Source organism: Micropterus salmoides, unplaced genomic scaffold (genome assembly GCF_014851395.1).
Source record: "Micropterus salmoides isolate LMB-PRFRI ecotype aquatic unplaced genomic scaffold, ASM1485139v1 Ms_hic_scaffold_1, whole genome shotgun sequence".
In the NCBI taxonomy this organism is placed as follows: Eukaryota; Metazoa; Chordata; class Actinopteri; order Centrarchiformes; family Centrarchidae; genus Micropterus; species Micropterus salmoides.
In genome coordinates, this window is record NW_024040040.1 from 40,589,366 (window position 1) to 40,601,930 (window position 12,565).

A 12,565-nucleotide genomic window follows, 5' to 3' on the forward strand; every position below is an offset into this window, starting at 1 on the left:
TGAGTCAAGGTCTTTTTTACAATATCAAGCTTCACTAAGTGCAGAACTATCACCATTACATCTGCTCAACGATTGAATCAATGAGAAATGATAAATAGAAGCGAGTCTCTGATGCTCAGCTTTACTAGGCTTTATAAAAAAGGGGTTCAGTGCACACTAGCTGGAGCAGAATGAAGCCCCACCAGCTTCCTCGGTGCTCTGGTGAATTGGGACTCCCAGTGCCAGCGCAACAACTGTAGCATTTTCATCACTTCCTAAACTGGAGGAGCGCAGAGAGAAGAAAGCTCTGTTTATGTTTAGAAAAAAAGATATGACCATATTGCCATTGCCTCCCCGCTGAAGCTGGTATAATATCCATGATCAGATAGATTATAATTGCTCAGATAGGATATTAATAAGATATGGTATTTGTGTTTTCTGTGAGAAAATCTCAAATGACTTCTCAGGTTACAGATGCAGAAATTAACACATTCACAAAGGAATTTGGGGTTCAGTGTCTTACCCATGGATAATTCGAGAGTGAGGGACACGCGGACCAAACCACCAACCTTCTGATAAGATGATGGCAGCTCTACCCCCTGAGCCACAGCCCGCCAATACTAATACATGTCAGCTGGAAGAAGTGGGAACTTGCTGCAGTAGCTACTTCTATATTAATCATTACCGCATAGCCTTGCCCCAGGGAGAAAGAGAAATACCATCAATTATGTGAAGCAAGTACGCTGCTCAAGCTACACACTAGTGGAACTGTTTTGATGTTGAGCACAGCGGTGGGTTTGTGTGCCTGAACAACTTAAAGCGATTTCGCACTATATGTCATCTCTTGTTGAACATATATTGTGGAGGTGTCCTTGGAGAACAAACAACATGATTTACACAAAGCTAGCTGTCAGGAAGACTTTTATATATGGTTGCAGTTGCACATGTGTGTCTGCTTGTGAGGATCAGAAGTGGACACTTGTAAATGTAAGACTAACAAAGCCTAACCTGAGATAGAGGTCATTACCTGATCAGCTAGTAGCATTAATCATGTTGTTGTGCATGCAGCACTTTAATTTGCAGATATACGTTCTGAACGCTAGGTCACGTCTGAACAGGAGCTAGAGGAACGGTCTCTGCTCCAGCCACAGGGCAACAGAGATAAAAGGATGGAGTGAGGGAGCTTGCCACTCTGTTGAAACTGACTCTGACCTGCAGTAAGCATTGAGCATTTTTGCTTAATCAAGACAAATTGCACTGCAGCAATGTGATTACTAATTTCCTAAAGTTGATGGAAGAGCAAACAGTGCACAAATGACCTACATGCTATGCTGTGTGGTAATGATTGATGACTGTTTGACTAACAAAGCTATACACAAGTGTGTAGTTACAATAATACCTACCATTTGTTGGACACTGCCATTCACCCAAATTTAATGCTTATCTTTCAGCCACCATGCCATTATTATACACCATTTGTCAGACTGTGTAGAATGCCTGCAGTGCGAGGTCTCTGTCTCAGCTGTGCCAGAAGATATCGATTTTAAGATGACATGACACACATATACGATTCACCGGCAGACAACATGCAGCACATGCTGGACTTTCTCCTTTGTTCGTCCACAATGCTGTATGTACCGTGCTCCTTAAATCAATAGCAAGGCAGCATGCGAGAGGAAATCCTAATTCCTGAAACCTGTCAATACGAGCAAAGTGAGAGTATAACCCAGGTCTGCAATAATCTCTCCCTTTGAATTATACATTTGCAGACTCCGTTCTGGTTCTCCCCTCTCCACTCTGCCCTCTTCCACTAACCCTCCCTAGCACGCTTTCCTCCTCAAACCCATCATATTCATCGCTCCCCTGAAATCCCTTCCAATCTTTCCAGCCTGCTCTGGCGATCTATATTCCCCTTTCAATTTCAGCCTCTTCCATTCTGACGGTTGTCCTAAAGGAAAAGACGTTTTCTGTTTACAGCATTTTATTTCCTCCCCTTTTCAGATGTTGTTTCTCTCTAGTAGAGAGGAGAAAACTATGCATTAGCAAATTGATCTCACAATTTGGGATAGTAAAAATGAGCGACAATTGCTTTATCCTTCTATTAAATTCAACAATGCCTTCTTGCTTTGGCACCATGAGAAACCTGCAGGAGAATTAAGCAAACAACAAGGCTATGACTAAGGAAACTGTCAGTTGGTACATGAGTTTTAAACCTCTTCTACCTAAATGCACATGTCAGCTGTGATGGTTTATGAAAGCTTGACAACGTGTGTACGTGTTCTGGCTCTACATACCGCTGACTCCTGTGGTATCAGCCATGTGCTTGTGATTTTGGCCCGTGAGTTTATTTTTTGCAGAAGACTGGAATGACTTCATCAGAGCTATGGGTTTACTCGGATCATACTGTATCTAGGTGTGGGTAAGAAAAGCATAAGCCAGAGACAGAGAGGCTGCTGGGAAATCTTACAGTAACCCTTAAGTGGTATTATTTACTGCTCTGAAACTGGATAATGCCCTCCACTGACGTCTTTGCGTCAGTGGAGGAGCGAGACCCAAAAAAAGAAGAAGCAAGTCCTTGCATTCAAAAAAACGCTCTCTTTTTGCTTTGATTGTCACTATGAATTGCACACATATGCACACACACAAGTTGTATCCACTGAAGAACATGACTCATCTCCATATGGTTCCAGGGGTTCCACGGCATAATGAGCAACTTTCCTCCTCGTTAATTTAATGGAGTATAAATGAGTGCTTTTGGGGGGTAGACAACGTTCATGAATCTCTGCCCTGCAGTTCATTCAGTTCAGTATTAGCAGTAGCGTGTGCTGTGCTGTTTCTGTCTGTCAGTCAGCCTCTGGCTCCGGCCCATAGTGTGGGTTTAACCCAACACTGCTGTGGCCGGGCTCCAAGGATAACGAGGTGCCTGAGGTTGGAACGCTGCAACTGGGAGAGGAGTGACATCACAGGCTGGTCTGTGGTCAGCCGAAAGGCACATGGCAGCCGGCGAAAGAAAACTAGCGGTAATATTACATGCAGAGAAACACTGTATTCACCAACTGTTGAAGCCCAGCTGGTAATATTTACTTCACTGCAATTGATACAAGGAAATACTGTGGCTGGGAGCGAACAGCATGTTTCTGTCACCTGCTAAAGTTTTGCTAGTGTTCACTGTATTATTCCACGTGCATATGCATGACTCAGCAGCGATGTTGAATTTAAAGTATTACTTGGAGAGTGATGTGGATAACCCTACAGCTGAAACGATTAGTCCATCAACAGAAAATTAATCAGCAACTACTATTATTATCTGGTTCCAATATGGAAGGTAGGTAGATTCATCTATAATAAAAATAAGAGTTAGAGCCCTAGCTCCTGTTCCCTGTGAGTTATATTATATTTAAGATTATTTGATTATTTTTACTGATGCATGTGTAAATAGCATTTTACAGTTGTAGTTAGAGATCAGAGTGTAGCTTTAAACTACTTTATATACTGCAGGGTAGTTTAATCTACATATAACAACAATAATAACTTTGTGTGTCTTTGCCTTTTTTGAGATATTCTCTTGTCACTATTTCTGTGACTTTTTGAATAGTTCCATCGGTACTCTACATGTGTCAACTCACTAACTAATTTACCCACTGTACTACAGTATATACACTGGAATTCTGTGCAGTTTTAGGCTACGGCATTTAGGGATATTGCAAAGAAGAGTGCATATTTGGAAGAGTCCGGTCTTCAGTTTCACAGTTTCAGTCTAGTTGGGGTTTTGAAGCACACATACCTACCCAGCACCCCTGAAGCTCCCCACATCACCAGGCTCACTCGTTTGCCTGTCAGCACACATCTGCTCCGTGTTACTGCTGAAGCCTCTGCTGTCAATTCAATTAGGCCCTTTCTGCACAGGTCAAACTGTGCAGAGATGTACAGTAAACGTGCATACATGCAATAACACAGGCTATTCTGAATGACATGGCTGAATTCCAGTAAAGCCCTGCATGTACAGTTTGAATATTTATAACACACAAGTGTATGAAGATGATTTAATTTAAAAGGTGCTAAAGGCACATAACATCTGTCCCTGTGGTATTTTCATTAGAATAGTGACATTTAGAGATTGATCATGAAGTCCTTCCTGCAGTCTTCAAACACGGACTCAATAAAACGAAAGAGATACAACAAAATGCCAATAAGCCACTATTAAAAGGTTGTGGGGTCCCAGAGGATCTAGCAGACAATATAATTACACAAAGAGAAAGAAGGACAGTTAGAAATGACCCAGCACAGCTTGGCATCTACAACTGCGCTTTGGGAAATCTGACACTCACAAAAATGAATGCTTGAAATTCTTTTTCACTCCTCAAGCTAAACACTACAAACAAATGGAAAAGATCTACACGGAGAGCAATCCCAGTAAATTAATGTTTTGAGAAGGATCGGCACTGATGAGACACATGACTGCTCGAGCTGTACATCATTCAACCCCCAAAAGCAGATTGTCCCTAAATAATAAGATGAAGTTTTGCTGTGAGCTCTGCTCTGCGTTTAATTATCCACACAATCCGAAGCAGGTGTTTGGTTGCAGCCCACATGTTAACCAGTCACCCTCCTAAGTATTCAATGAGGGATTCAAACAGCTTCCCAAGAGTATGACTGATGCATTCTACTATTATTCAAGATAGTGTCCAATTTACAGACTTCAAGAGAATCAGGTGTAAGTGTGTGTCTATAAATCTATCACACTCTCAGCTTGTAAACCAATGTGCACTGTAACCAATTTAGGACATTCTTAATCACACAGTCGCTAAGATTTTCTCAGTATGAATTCCTAATGTGTCTTGTGCATTCACAGGCACTCACATCCTTTTTATACACACAGCTGGTTTAAATGTGATTTCCAGTCTCTAGAATCACATGGTGGCATCTAATAGGAAACTACATTGATATTCAGAGAGTATACTGTGTAGGTCTGACGCTCACTCATTCATTCGGGGGAGATGAAAATAAAGCAGAGCCTTCATTTTCATCTCCCAGAAGTTTGAGCTTCTTCGTATCCATTTCCACCTCATTAAATTATCCACGCCTGGCCAATCACCAAGGGGCTCGGGCGGGCAGCAAACCAATGGGGTGTGAGGTAACTGAGTGCAGCAGCTGTACAGAAGCACTACATCAGCGCTGGTGACATGCTGGGCACTCTCATCCAATCACTGCTGCCCCCGCTGTGTGTGTTCGCAACCAATCATAAAACATTCCCACTGTGTTTCTCCCAGCCAATCAAGTCGAGGCCCTGCTTGGAGTTGGGAGTCAAGCCCGATTGAATTGGAGGTCGCCTTGATTTAGATTATGATCTAAAGCAATGCCAAATCACAACATGAATATATGATATATATATAAGTGATATATGTGTGTATATGTCTTGTATAACATACCTCAGTCTCTTGTAGTACTGTTTGACCTTATCCAATGAGGCAGCATTGATTTGGGCCTGGTATTCCTCCACTGACACATTGTCTCTGTAGTAGTAACCCTCCATACTCTCCAGCGCTACAGAATGTTCAAGCGAAAGAGTAAAAGATAAAGTGATAAAAGGCGCTGTATATATACAAACATCTATCTGCCAGTGTTTACGATCATCTACAAAGCGGCTGTCATCTCTGCACTACACGCTGACTTAAAGTTCTAACCAGGCTCACTGTACCTTGTGTGAAGAGCACAGGGTAGATTTTGATGCCTCCTCCGTTTTTCAGCCTTTGAGGCAGCTGGGAGAAGTAGAAACTCTCAAGGTAGAAGCAAACCTTCAACGTCTGACGGGTGCCTTCCACCTGGTATGACATGGGCATGTCTGCCAGGACAGAGGAGAAGAGAGGCGCACTATTTCAATTCATTCATTCACTCATTTTTAATCAAACGTAGCATTAGCAGTGTAAAGACTGTAAGTCAAATGAATGCTAAAAGTATACATACTGGCCACCAGTGGCTCCCCTTCAAATTGCTGGAAGTAGAATGTGACCTTCTCCAAGTCAATTAGGGCCACCTGAGTGTCCTCCAACATGGCCTGCTCGTCAGTCTGAAGAGAGAAAGATGGCATACTAGTAAGAGTAGAGGGGGCAAAAGTATTTAAATTATTTTCTTAAATAAAGTTAAAAGTAGCTTCACAAAGATGACAAACTGAAAGGGCAATTTAATTACTTTGTCTGTAGTTCTTTCCTAGGAAAAAAGGCAATTTTTCGAACTGTGTGACGAGATGATTTCTAAGTTTGCTTTAGCTTGTTTGTGTTTGTTCATATCTCTAAATGTGCGTGCGTGTGTGCATGTTTCCATTCCAAACAATCACTCAGCATCCTCACACGCAAACAAGCACATCTGCTCGTGGCCATAGTGATAGCGGCTCCAATATTTAGGATTGTGACAACCTGCACTCCTCCATCATCTCCTCTTTCGTCTTTCGCTCTCCTATCCTGTTCATCCACCACATGCAGAGGGATAAACAGAGCGGTGGCGAAAGAGGATTAGGGCCCTTTTCTAAAGACACATTTGAGTTGGCCCGACATGTGACAAAGGGGTATCCGTCCGCTGTGCATGGGCAAGTTTATCTCACAGGGCGTCACATAAATGCCTCCCGACACACATTCAGTATACACAACAGAAAAACGCAAACACAGAGGCACACACACCCACAGCATCCCCAGTTCGTCTCATGCTGCCTTTCATGTGGTGCCCTAAAAAGGAGCGTGTTGAGATTTCCCTGGAATCACCTGCAGGTACTGAGACTGTGTTTTGTTCCACAGGGACACATGAAAGGGAAATGTCTTGAGAAATAAAGGGAAAGAGAGAAAGAGAGAAAGAGGGAGACAGCACAGCAGGAGGAAGAGGGAAGAGCGTCAATAAGTTCTGGGGACCTAACGTAAGCCACACCCCCTAAATAAACAGTCATCCAAGATACACTTTTAAAGTACTTCCTTTGTTTCTAATTCCCAGTGACAGAAGACAGGAATAGAAACTAAATCTAAAAAAAAAAGTTTTTTCTATCTGGTTGATGATGCAAAAAGCAGTAAAGAAAAACTGATGAAATAACTTTGAAAGAATATATTACAGTCCTTTAACTACTCAAACTGGAGTTTCAGTTTCTGTAATATGTTTGAAGACAACTTTGAAATTACTTAAACGTCTTGGAGGGAAAGGTTAATATGGATTTCAGTGAGGTCGAAGTTGTGTGCTTGGCTCGATTTTAGCAATCCACAGTGGCTGTGGTATAATGAACTCTGCTTTAGATGGTCTTTTCGCTGGACTGACTTCATATTCATGTAGGAGAACAGAGTAGCCTGACACCAAAGCCAAAAGACTGCCTGAGTCTATGAATGCTAAGAAGTTTTCGTTTATCCAAAATAAGATGAAATATAAATTACTCACATGAATATACAGTACTCAATATTGTAGCTTATATTCAAGTTGTGAGTCAGCCCACAAATTGCTTGCATTTTTTGTTTTAATTTTAGATTTGTCAAGGCAGATTTAAATTACCGATATGATTTAATTACTTAATTTCAGAAATCTGGATTCAGTAAACCAGAACAGCTTTCTTTCCTGTAGGTTAAATGTTTTGATATGTTCTGTTCTCTGTATCTACTCAGTGAATGACTTAAGATGCATTGGCTGAAACAGCCTAAAGTTCACATGTCACAAATGAGCAGAGATCGACAGTTCTGAGCTGATCCCCTTCATACGTGAACTGCACGCAGGATGACAATCTGAAATGCCTTAGGCCGTTCAGTATTTTTGCCTTTAAGAAACCTCTGAATGAATTCTCTAATATATTATAAATATTTTTGTCTGGCATCTTTTTACATATCCAGATGATGGTAAAGATGTCTGTTATTTGAGTGACACATGAGGGAGGAGGGCTGTGGGATCTGGCCCTACAAATCAGCGGCACACCTCAGCCATTCAGACCACATCCCTACGCAGTCACTTTGGGCAGACTGTGTAGTGAGCTCAGCACATTTTCACCACCATGCAGCCTGGTAGTGGTATGTTGATTGATGATCTTAAAATACCAACGCATTATTTTTGTTTTTGCTAAGCTATTGCTCATACAAGAGAAGAACAAAAATGTTTAATGCTGCAAGTTTTGTAACCCAGTGATTCATACTGTTTGATAAATCAATTGGTATGCTGTATGTATTCTAGTTTTATATATAGTGCTACACATAATGGATGATGCACAAAGAAAATATGTAATAACAGACTTAGTGTAAGTTAAAGCCAAAATATCTGATGTATAATGAAAATATATGTATACTTAAATGAAAGTTGCCATTTTTTGCCTGCAAAATCCATATGGTTATGTGTGTATACAGACATCAACTCCAGCTTGCAGAGGGTCTGCTGAAGCAGATTAACTGAGAGCTGAGGCTGATCTGGTGCTCACCAGATTGGGGGAGAGGAGGGACTGGAAGTGAAAGAGCAGCCCAGCGCTGGCAATCTGCTCAAGCCAACGGCGGCTGGCTTCGTGGGCCTCCTGAACGTCCTGGGGGTCCGAGCTGTCCTGGTCCGGCTCTCTGCCTACATTGTGGAACTGAGAGCAGACACAAAAAAGCAGGGAGTAGTGAGCTGCGGTAAGGAGTCAAACAAACAAAACAAAGAAGATGTTAAGACATAAGTTTTGCTATTATGTGGATATCTATAAGAGTGGTGATTTTTATCAATTTCAAACCTGTCAGAAATATAATTTACCTGGTTGAGGACAGCCAGTAGGTGCTCTGAGAAGGCACACACAGCTGCAACAAGAGACTGACAGAAGACCATATCTCGACGCAACTGGATCTCTGAGTCTAGAGAGCAAAGAGGACAAACAGTATAAGAAAGTGAAAGGATCAGGCAGAAATAGATGAAAGAAGTACAAAACTCAGTGAGAAAAGTGGTGAGGTAAAAGGTTAAAAGAAAAGGGGAGACAGAAATGAGTAGCATGAGTTTGTTATGGTAATTAAACAGGCATTTAGGTCAGACTCTATCCTGTGGCAATTTAAAAGCTTTCACTAAGGTGATAAAAAGTTTAGGCTTACTTTTTTTTTCCTCTAATCTGCTGGGTGTTAAATTTTCTATCAGAAAAAAATGAGCCTAAATGACAGGTTTGCCCGAGTAGAAAATAATTGGCTGCCATAATTTCATGAGAAATTGGCCCCCTGAAAAAGTTCAGGAATCCACAGAGTAACCCCCTCATAAATGAATAATGTGTCAAACTCTTTGACACTTTTAACCAATCTCTCCACAAAAAAAAAGCCTTTTCTACTTTTTATTTTTTAGTAATTTGTAGCATGGAAAGGAACATATAATAAAAGAACTGTCCTTTCTTGTTTATAAAACTCTATGTTTGAATGTGTGTGTTCTCTGATTTCTATTACTTGTTTTTTTCTTTAAATTTTGCCATGTTTACTTTTCATTTTTGAGTTGCTTCTTTCTTTGACTGTTATTTAAACTGAGCTCAGAATGCTATGTCTTTAAAGGGTATGGTTTTATTAATTTATTTTTTGTGCAAAAGGCATTCATGTTTAAAAATTCAGTTAGTACTTTGTATTTCTGTATGACTACAGGAGCAGAGTAGGACAAACCTGTATACTGCAGTAAGACCAAGAGCAGTCGTGTCTTCACCTCTGAAAAAAATAAAAATAAAAGCAATCCAGTGAGGCAGTGAACAACCTTATATCAACTACCAAAGAGCCTTTCTCCCCAACTGCAGTAGTATGACCTATACTATAAACTCAACCCCGTAAAGTCATAAATAGAGCGATGCTTTATAACTCTTCTGCTCTATCCCAGCTCCACAGCTGTTTATCTTCACATGTAAGAAATAAAAACACAGCATCATAAAAAATAGCCACAGGCAAAGATAATAACATAAATCCGTATTTGTTTACAGTCATATCAGATGTGCAGGGAAACTTAGCAGGACGCTGCACTGAATGAAAAAGCCATCATGGGGAGAGGTATAAAAAAAGCAGTGTACACAGGCCAAGCTGCACATTAATATTAACTCTGCTTATTTATACTCTCTCAGTGGTGACCGCCAGCTCACCTTTCCCAGGAGTGTCATGTGGCTGGACTTCGGTCTGGGCTGTTTGTATCTCAGTGTGTTTGCCTGGGGTGTGTCTGTATGTACATACATGTCTGCATGTGTCTGTGTGTTGAATCTGTGCGCCAACAGACTCAATACCACACACTGGGAATAAATAAGGCTGAACTCCCCATCTAGATTAAAAAAAAAATAAAAAATCAAGGGAATCTCACAGGGTGCAGCCCCTCGATTCACCTCCAATTTATGTATCCCAGGATGGTGTTAGGTTTCAAAGCAGTCTGGGATTGCCTGTACCTACACAACTGTAACAGGAGCTATTCTAATGTATCTAATAAATACATTGAGGTGCACTGGAGAATTGGTCAATTTAATGTACATTACCTCCCAAGCCTGGCATACTTTTTCAACATAAATACTGCATGTGACTGTGCGCACACAAGCCTTAGGCCCTGAACATTGTAATAACAGTTATATGTGTGAGTGTGTGTGTGTTAATAGTGTTTGTAACAGTCCAGGTACACACTGACCCTCAACATATTTTGCAATGGTTTGTGTGAGGGTCTGAACGCTGCTGGGGAGGTTCCAGGGATCCTGCTTGATATGGAGACGCAACTTTTTGGTGCAGTTCACTCTGGGCTCCATCTCCTGCTGAAACTCTGACACAAACACACACAGACATACACAGAGAATCAGCACAGGCCTATTGGAGGTATATGTGTCTAAACTGTAAGGCAAATGTTGCATAGGGAGAAGTGTGTTAATATGACAAGATGCCTTTGCCCACCTCTTGCATTATTAAATTGAACTCACAGATGTTTATTGGCCTCATAAAAATCTCTGTTACTTGCTAAAGCAGTTAGAGCACATCAAACTAAAAAGTACACACAAATTATTTAGGAGATTGAGTCAACAAAACATTTCAGCAGAAAGGATAAGATGACAGATGCCAATAAATTAATACAATCTGCATCTTGCTCTTTTGCTATTCCTTTTTCCCCCACTCTCTCTCCGACCATCTCCATCCATCATTCACTTTTTCATCCTCTATTTCTCCTCACAGCTCAATTACTCTTCGTTTGTCTCTCACGTCAGACAGACCCAGAACCACGCAATATTTCTCCTATTTTATCAGTGTATCGCACAGACCACCAGTGCTCAACAGCCTGCAATATAATCTTCCATGTGTCTGCGGCGGCAGAACATGAGTGTAAAAGCCTGTCAAGATGGTGTAACCCCTCTTTAACCTAGACGGAAAGGCTTGTAAGGAAGTTGACTTTGGATACGAAAGAAGAGATCTGTGATAGAGAAGTGGCGGTATAACAGAGGTTTCAAGGGGGTTTGGAGTGTGTCTTTGTATATGTGTGTGCGTGTGTGTGTGCGTGTGTGTGTGTGTGTGTGTGTGTGTGTGTGTGTGTGTGTGTGTGTGTGTGTGTGTGTGTGTGTCTGAGGGCGATGGAGAGAGTGAGAAATCAGATGCAGGAATGCTCCACTTGTTAGATAATCCCATTTGCTCTGTTATCAACCACACACATTACTGGAGTGGAGATGGATCAGCTCTGATCAAGGCCTTCACGTTGCCCCTTGAGGGCATTTATGCATACAAACAAACATGCACGCAAGCACACAAAACACAAGCGGACCTATTTTCAGTGCAAACACATCTGCACTCACTTGAAGAGAGCCTGAGATGAGAGGGGCATCTGTGTGCTAAATGGGTCGGGGTGTTTGGAAGCTTTACTTATAATAACATGCAGAATAAGTGGCTACTCTGCTCTTTTGCTTTTAGTGATCATCACACTCCATTAAAGTCACTTTCAAGGACATAAATATGCAATTTTTTCATCATATCAGAGCTTATTAAATCATTACATAGTTTATTCAGACCACCACGATGAAAAACATACAGTTATCATATTTGCGAAGCCTGGGAACCACGCTTGCACCACTTACAAAAAGAAGAAAGAAAACGATTGTTGCTTTTGAGCTTGGCTCTCTTCTATCTAATCTTCATAATGGGTTGAGTCATCTGAACAAACTTCCATAGATCATGAAAGGGCACCGTAAGCAAGTTTATATTTGTAGAGGGAAATGATAAGAATAAATTTAGCCCCTTCCAGCAACATTTCTTACATTTTCCTGTGGAAGATAAAATGCAACAATAGACAGTGTGGTTCAACACCAAGGCCAAGATGAGGTTAGGTGGCAAATAAACAAAGTGAAAACAAAACAATCAGATAACCGAAAAGCACAAGAGCTGCTACAGGGGTCACATTTTCCATTGACTGGTAAGTAGCACTACAATAATCGTAAAGTGGAAATGAGTATGCGACTAAGTGGTCCTGTTTCAACACTACGAAGCGCTTCAGAGTGATGGGCAGTGGGATAGCCCTTGAAGGTGAAAAGACAGGAGGAAGGAATGAAGAGAAGAGAAGAGAAAACGGATGGGAATCAGGTTTTTTAGGAGCTTGAATGCCCATAAAATATGTTCCTCCTTCTCTACAGTCACATCTGTGC

General features: G+C 41.3%; 1 protein-coding gene across 1 annotated transcript in view; it reads right to left on the reverse strand.

Moving 5' to 3' along the window:
- Positions 1–12,565, reverse strand: part of prex2 (phosphatidylinositol-3,4,5-trisphosphate-dependent Rac exchange factor 2) — an 87,499-nt gene that overhangs the window by 13,976 nt on the left and 60,958 nt on the right. The window contains 7 exon segments of the mRNA XM_038727647.1: positions 5,409–5,523; positions 5,678–5,821; positions 5,944–6,046; positions 8,408–8,554; positions 8,713–8,810; positions 9,588–9,629; positions 10,579–10,707. Coding sequence (XP_038583575.1) covers positions 5,409–5,523; positions 5,678–5,821; positions 5,944–6,046; positions 8,408–8,554; positions 8,713–8,810; positions 9,588–9,629; positions 10,579–10,707 — 778 coding nt within the window.